The sequence below is a fragment of the Porites lutea genome, chromosome 8, assembly GCF_958299795.1.
Source record: "Porites lutea chromosome 8, jaPorLute2.1, whole genome shotgun sequence".
In the NCBI taxonomy this organism is placed as follows: Eukaryota; Metazoa; Cnidaria; class Anthozoa; order Scleractinia; family Poritidae; genus Porites; species Porites lutea.
The window spans coordinates 7,073,415-7,081,590 of record NC_133208.1 but is presented as its reverse complement, the minus strand read 5'-3'; the positions used below and the strand labels follow the sequence as shown (position 1 = coordinate 7,081,590).

Sequence of the window (8,176 nt, the reverse complement as noted above, 5' to 3'; positions counted from 1 at the left end):
CAAACTATTATTTATAATCGGGATTTAAATATAACAGAACCATAAACGAAAACACATGCTTTAGTAAAATTTATGTATCCAAAATATTATTATTGTACTATTGTCTGCAATTTTTTCTTTCCGCATTTTTCTATCCGCATTTTCCCATCCGCGTCCGCCATCCGCATCCGTCATCCGCAGGTATCTGGTCCTCGTTTTACAGACACCCGGACGGAAGAGGGAAGAAGACGGCAAACCTTAATGTGTGACAAGTGTGACAATAATTTTGTTTGAAAAAACCTTCCGCCAAACTTCACCTTCTTTTAAATAGATCTTTTTTTTTTTGTAAAAGACTGGAAAAAATTAATGTCAAGTGAAGATCACGTCAGATCAAAACAGGCAAGTAACAGCCCTGTCACTTGTCACACCCAAGCGTTTTGCCGTCCTCTTCTTCCTGCCGTCCTGTTGCGATGTGAAAACAATAATTTTTCATTACTTATATCAGAATGTGGGTTTCTCGCCCTACCTTCTGAGTTGTTTCCACACGATCTTCGTCCTTCTTTTTCTCTTGTTCACAAAGATCAGCAGTAAGACTAGAATTTTTGCACTGAAACAATAACAATAACAAATAAGTTTATCTCTTTTTTTTTTTTGCAAGTTGTGGTGCATTCTTATTGTTTAGATTGAATGAAGGGCTAGCCATGCTTCATTATCATTTGAACCATGCAAAATGATACCATCAAATCATAAAAATGATGAATAATAATATCTTTTGATAATATCGTAATCTTTACAAATAATGGTGTGATGAGCTGAAACAAGTAGCAACCTTCCATGTGTTGTCAAGGTGAATTTTACCGGGTGAGATAACTCAGGATAACTATTCAGGGTTACACGAAATATTTTTCAAAAGAAGGAATTTTTTAATTCCTCTATAAAAAAAGAAGCTGTACGAGATGCTAATATTAAGACATGACGAACAGGTATGTCATGAAGTACATGAGCATGTTCTGACATGGATATCCATGGTTCTGATAACAAAGTTAGATTTGGTTTTCAAATCAGGGACACTGCTGCATTTCTCGTGGCGTATTGTTGTGGTATGTTATGCTTACATGTACCCTAGCTGATTCTAGAGAATAAAGTGGTGAATTGATTTAAATGAGAATGTCTTTTCAGTTTTTAGAATGAGAATAAATGTCAATATATAAGTAAAACAATCGTGTTTTGAAACTTTTAACCTACCTTCTCCGGGCTCTGTTCACCGCCAACTGTTTTCACAACGAGGTCTTTAATTTTACATCCAAACAAATATCTCCAACTGAAGCATACGGAACAAGAGCCGGCGTATAAAATCCTCGAACACTCTGTTTTACATTGCGTTTGTACTTTTCTCGCCAATGGTCTTCCGATAATTGCGATTTGTAATGAAAACCCGTTCGAATTCGCACTTTTCGCTCGCCATGCAGCGCGACGAAAGGCGGTTGAAACTCAGATCGAAAATTTTGTTTTAAATATCGAACAATGTCTGCGTAAAGTTGGTTATCCGATTTTTGAAGCACGACCATGTTACAATTGAGCCAATATTTTCATTAAAAAAGGCGATGTGGTACAAAAAGTAGCACAAGAACAAATGCGAACTAAAACTTTTAAAACTTACAGTTACCATAGCGACGTTTCATGACGAATTGTCGTGACGCGGCATTTTCGAACACTTGGAACACTCTGCGCCTGCAGTGCAACAAGGAACCGAACGAGAATGAAAATCGACGTCGAAAAGAAATAATGGTCGGGTGAAAAATAGAAAAGGAGTGCAGAAAGAAGAAGGCGGCAAAACGTTTGTTTATGACAAACGTAGCAGGGCTATTACTTGCGCGTTTTCTCGTGATCTTCCCATTTATCGTTGTGTTCTTAGCGGAGCTCCACGCGCGGCGCTTTGCGGTATTGGGTTATTTTTGGTGCGATTTTGCGGCAATTTTTTCTCAAAGTACCGTGTTGCGGTTTTCAGAGTCCAAGTATGCGGTAATTTTTAATTTTATGATGCGGTAATCGGTGAAAAAATTGTTGCCACGCAGTGATCTGCTTCGTTTCTTTAAAGCATGACAACTATACAAATTCATAAAATAACTAAGATAGTACGCGCGCTCTGATTGGCCGAGAGGAGTTGCATGAGAGTTTGTAAACGTGGTTGTGGCGTCAAGATGTTTCTCTTTTCGCGCTAATCACGCAAGCACGAATTTGAAAAAGTTTTCGAGTTCAAAATTCGAAAAGTTTACTTTATTTATCAATTCCTCTGTCGGCGGAAACTTGGAAAATCATTACAAAAAAGGTGTGTCAATTTTTTTTTCGCTTAAGCTGACAGTTTAAGCGAGAAAAATCCGTACTTTGAATAGCATCTTTTTGCAAAACAAGAACTGATTACGCGTTCAAGACGTCGTGTACAAGACTTTGCGACTGGTAAGAATTTCTCTTTTATTCAGTGCTATAACAAAGAGCTTTGCAGGAACCCATACTTAAGCAATAGAAAACTTTTTTCCTGTGTTTGCATAGCCTGATATAAACACTCGAGGGGTTGGGAGAATTCTCGACAGTTATGCAAACCCTCGACTTCGTCTCGGGTTTGTCTGTCTCGAATTCTCCCAACCCCTCTCGTGTTTATATCAAGCTATGCAAACACAGGAAAAAAGTTTTCTATTGCTTAAGTATGAGTTCCTGACAAATCCCAAAAGGAGTCCTAAAAGGTCTACCTAGGTCCCCTAGCCTGCCTGTCTCTCTAGTTGCACAGTCGGGGACCGTCATGATTGTGCAAAGAGAGTCCAGACAATGCGCTCATAGACATGGTGGAGATGTTATTTTCGCGGGAAAAAGTGCCCTAAATTGTGTCTTGGCTAACGTTCTTACCGACCCTACCGTCTCTTTCGTGCCAGTCGCGAAACAATGGCAAGTGAACCAGATGGTGAACAGAGTGACTAGTCAGACAATCCAGTAAATAGTGAGGTCGTTATGAATTGCGTAGCAATTTTCTACGAAGAAGGAAAAGGGGGCGAGAAACAGAAAAAAAATAGTTCCTTTGTTTGGTAAATCGAGGGGAGAAGAGGCTGGGGAAATTCAGGGAAACCGTTTGGTAAGTAGTATAATCTTATTCTACTTACTCCTAACCTACCTCAACAGTACATCGATTATCGACATTTTCCTACTTGAAAAAATGGACTGACAGTTATCGGACCTTATCGTATATCAGTTTCACTGAAAACGTTTGATAAACAAAGACGAGTGCGATGGTCGTACATGTATTTTTATCCTATGCTTAATATCGACGCACCTTAATCTGGAAACAGTATTCAAAAGACGGATTTTAGTCTTGAGAACGGCAACTTCTTCCCATTTGCAACTGCGGTTTCGGTATTTGGGTAAATTTGATGCGGTATTGCGGTTTTCTCTCTCTATCACGTGCGGTATTGCGGTATTTGTAGCCCCCTTACGCCCCCCTCCTTTTACGAAAAGATCTTCTGAATTGAAGTTTGGCGGAATTTTTTTCAAACAGTACTGATTGTCACTCTTGTCACAGAAGGTTCGCTGTCTCCTTTCCTCTTCCGTCCGTTCACTACTTTGAAGATCAAGTCATTGGCCTTCATGTTTTGCAGATAGATCACGATCTGTTTTTGCCTTTTTTACATACCATGAGCGCCACATATGACACATGAAATATGAGCGTGTTTTTATGTTGTTTGTTTGTTTTTCTTTTATCTCCGAAGTAGTTACAAAAGAGCCTGGGGCAGCATAAAACTTGTCTGGGATTGAAAGTTGTTCGGCACAGCCAGGCAAAAAAAAACAAAAAAAAAAAACAAGTTTCATTTAGCAAGATATGAGGTCAAGCAAGTGCACATCTTGTAACACAACCGGAGTTTAAAAATGCGAAGACATCCAATGACACTCAATACCGGATATTGGAAAACCATGTGACCGTCACATAACGTTTCACGTAATGTGTCTGTCCATCCGCGCCAGCCGAGCACCATGGGTAAGAAAGTGAAGCAATCTACCCATCCGAGAAAATTTGGTAATCACGTGACCGTACACCGCCCGACCGCCCGCCCGAGGGACCGTCCGTCCGCACCACAGGCATACCATTGTAAAATAACTCAATCAACAGGTACAGCAACCCAAATACAACTCCAGGTTATTTTGGCAGGAAACGCATAGCCACCGGCGTCTTGTAAAGCAGAGACAACTATAGAGTCAATAAAGACGAAAACGGAAAGCGGAAATTGTTTCTGTATCCGTGTTGTCTTAAGTATTTAGTTCAGACTAATTGTCATGTCCACAAATTTGGAATATAGAACAGGAGAAAGACAGAGAAAAAGAGAAAGTAGGCCTCGGGCCAGCGAAGCTCAACGAGAAAAAGGGCGACAGAGGTCTAGAGTGGGAGATAAAAAACAAAGGAGACATTTTTTTGTTGGAAGAATAACATGAAAATTTTGTAGTGGCGGTGACAAAATGGGAAATGCTAGCGGCCACCAATGAAAGGTGAAAATAAGCGGCAGTGAAAAAAAAGTGAACGAGAACACCTACAACATTTCCTCCATAAAACGTGTGACTAAGAAGTTTCTTGAAATTTCACGTTGTAGTCGTGAAAAACAAGGGCAAAGAAATGTACAAAAAAAAGTGTGCTGCACGTGCAAAGTTGCTTTTTTTGCTAACTAGACCTATTGTTGTTTTTCACCATTCTCCGGCGTTGCCTTCGCCGCTTAGCATTACACGATTTTATGTTTTTTTGAACAAACTATAAATATTATCGAGAGCTTCGCTTTTGGCCCTGACTAAATCTATATATCATTTTTACACCTTTTTTTAAACTCTGGGACCACTTTATTTGGCTTACCACTGTTGTGGTATCCCTATTTACATAGGCTAGTGTAACCTCTCTGATCATAAAGCCATTCCTGCCTCCACTTTGAGTGACCAACAACGATTTTCTCCTAACATCATAACAACAGCATAAAATGAAAAGGTTATGAGAATTGTTAAAAAGATCACAATCGAGTAATGCTTTGATCGTGAAACAAATTATTCTCGAATAATCCTTTCAGAAAATGTATAAACTAGGACAGTCTGGACAATTTGTTTGTTAATATTGGGGTTTAAAGGGGTTAAGTGACCCCCCCCCCCCCCCCACCGACAAGTAAGACCCTTAAAATTATTGTCACAGACCAATTTGTTGCGCAACAGCAAATATCTTTACTGTTCAATTTAGAACACCATGAACTGCACCTAAAAATGTTCAGCAACACGTGTACAATTCCTGTGAACTGGTCACAAAACCACAAACTGATCACCGTTGTTGATTGTACTTTATTTTTCCCACACTGCACCTGATTGGTTTATTCCTTGTGACACAATAATGTTCCAGCAATGTTTTGAAAACAGCCTTATAATAATTTATTATTTCTTGCCCGTAGAGTTCTCGAACTAAAATGTTTAGTGTGTGATAATCAACTGATAATAAAAACAACTTTGTAAAATTTAAACCATGTATTATTTAAAAAATTGATTTGCTTAGTTTCTCAGAAATACTGCTCATGCAGTAGAATAATTACTAAAGGCTTGCTGCTCCAGTCTTACATAATAGCATAGCATCATTCCAACCCAGCCCATTACACACACCCTCCCCACCTCAACAACTCAAATATGCCTGAAGACAATTAATAAGGAATGGTAACAGAAAGTCGGTCAGGTACCATTGTGTAAACACCATTCCCCGTGCTAACACCAAATGCAGTGGAGCCTCGAAGACACAGCCAACCTCTATAATTAGTCAGGGCCCAGGCTTCGCCTTGGGGGAAAAGGAGAGAAAAATCGGTTTTGGCAAAAAAAATAAATAAATAAAAATCGGCGAGTGAAGCGAGCCAAGCGGTAGTCCTCCCCACCACTAAGCTTGCTTTGCTCACTGCTATTTTTCCTATTTCACCCCTTTTTTCTGCCTTTTTCCCCCATTACAGAGCCTGCATGGTCCCAGGCTACCAACCTCAATATACTTTACTAAGTTCTCCAAAGTTATGAACACAATTAGTGACACTTTTATCAATCTATTTTAATTTGCTACGCACCTGCTCGATAAAAAAATTGGGACCAAAAAAGTGAATGTTATCTACACTATGTCTTCTTTTTAATAGAACTGAATTAGTTGAAGGATTGTCTGTAGGTACGAATTTTTATCCTCAACCTCATTCAATGTCAGATTACAATGTGCTTCCAGTATTTTAAACATAACTTTTTTTTTTATAATTTGTGCCATTGAATTGTAAATAACTTCAATTTATATAAATATTGTAATCACAACAATAATTATTAGTACTTTTTACAGTGTAATTGTATTTGAAATATTAACATCATAAATGTAGTTATAAAAAGATGGTTAACCTCACGTGAATAAACTAACCAAACAGAGGGTGCTGTGAGTCACATCACTGAACCAGCTCCAAAGAATCTTTAACAGTTAAGGCTGCAGCATCAGGTGATGGCTTGTTAGCCATCCATGACAGGTATGCATTCCAAAATATTGCTACAATTTGGACAAAGCCAACGCGGTGCTGAATAGGAACAAACGTAAAATTCAGAGTCTGTGCAAGGGGCCAGATCTTATAATTTGTGATCAGTGTCTGTACATAGCGTTCCTGGAGCATCTCTTTAATTTCATGTGGTCGTTTTCCAGCAAGTGTCTTTGACACACTGAAAAAGAAGCATATCATAACAGGAGCAAAGAGACTCTGATCCAACAGCATCTTTTTAAAGCCAGCAGTTTTGGCAGTCCCAGGGACAATCCTTTCCAGTGTAAGATACCATGATCTTAGCACAGGGCCAATAACTAGTCCAACCACGCCCATACGAGCTGTTCTTCTGACGTCATGATTTGTGCCTCTTCGCTCAGCAAATTGCTGGGTGATGACATCTCCAGCGGCGACAAGGACACCTAAGGCAAAAACAAGAAGTAATGAAGAGTTATACTGTCTTTGCAGCCCAGGGGAAAGCAATCCCGTATTTGGCCTTAATTGGTAACAGCACTGAACATGGTATGGGTTTGGGGGGTTGAGAGTCTTCAAACTGAGTACACAATTTTGCCATTAGCCTCTCAAACAGGGTGCTGCCCTGAACAGGCTGTAAAATGTGGGAGATTTCAATCAGTGTACATGTACATGTGTGTGTGAAGGGGGATTCAATAGCCTAAATATGGGTTGGAGAATCTCTTGTCTAAAATAGAGTAGTGAAATGGATGGTTTTAAGGCCTTATAGAGGCACACAGGGTATATAAATGAGGCAGCAAGTGAGATTGGCAGCAACAGCTTAATACACCCAGTCAATTTGCCACCTCCTCTGTACTTTTATACTTAACATAAACACATTAGATAATCACTCTTTTTCCTCCATTCTTTTATCTTAAATTTACCCATGGTCTGACTGTAACCTAGGGATGAGTATCAATTCTACCCTGGGACTGGGGGTTGGGAGGGGGGGGGGGGGGTGGCAGTATAGGATCACTGACTTGGGAGGAATAGGGGGACTGTCCTCACATCATTGTAGCTCACATCCAGGAGGTGTGAATGAAATCCTTCCCCTTTAACTTCTGTGAACTCAGATCGCACTCCCTCCCCCCTCGGTACATTCGCACCCTACATGAATGCGAGTTACAGTATTTATGGAACAAGAATCACTTCGTGAATTTTACCGGGGCCACTTTTGTCTTGGCAACCCACGTGGAAGGGTCGTTTTCATCAACAAGTTTGTCGGGCGACATGAAAATCTTTTTTATTGCAAATATTCTTTAGAGATGAAAGCAAGGTGTAATGAATAGTGTGAAAAGAGGAAACGTTAGGGAATCCCCCATTTTGAACAGTTGAGAGTTTTCGCATGTCGCTAATGTAAATATTGCGTGACTAAAGTTAGCTTTGATAAGTGTTCGCATTGATTCTCGATAAATTTCATGATGGGAGGTTCACTCAATGTAGATAACTTTGATAAGTCGCTTATTTTCTCGATAAGTTTCACGATGGAAGGTTCACTCTTAAGCGATGGCTCGTAAATTTGTCTCTCCAAATATTCACGCTCAAGTTTTCGCTCATAAACTAGTACATCGTAAAGGTTGGGGAACGTGTCGTTCCCAAAAAGCTATAATCTTTCTCTTGACTCTCCTCCTTACCTC

General features: G+C 39.7%; 1 protein-coding gene across 1 annotated transcript in view; it reads right to left on the bottom strand.

Annotated features, from left to right (window-relative positions):
• Positions 1 to 5,591: 5,591 nt before the first annotated feature.
• The window catches only part of LOC140946806 (mitochondrial inner membrane protein Mpv17-like), a 9,743-nt gene continuing 7,158 nt past the window's right edge, over positions 5,592 to 8,176 (bottom strand). Inside the window, exon 2 of the mRNA XM_073395917.1 lies at positions 5,592 to 6,949. Within this exon, the coding sequence (XP_073252018.1) occupies positions 6,444 to 6,949 (506 nt within the window). The 3' untranslated portion in view covers positions 5,592 to 6,443. The remainder of the gene's footprint in view (positions 6,950 to 8,176) is intronic.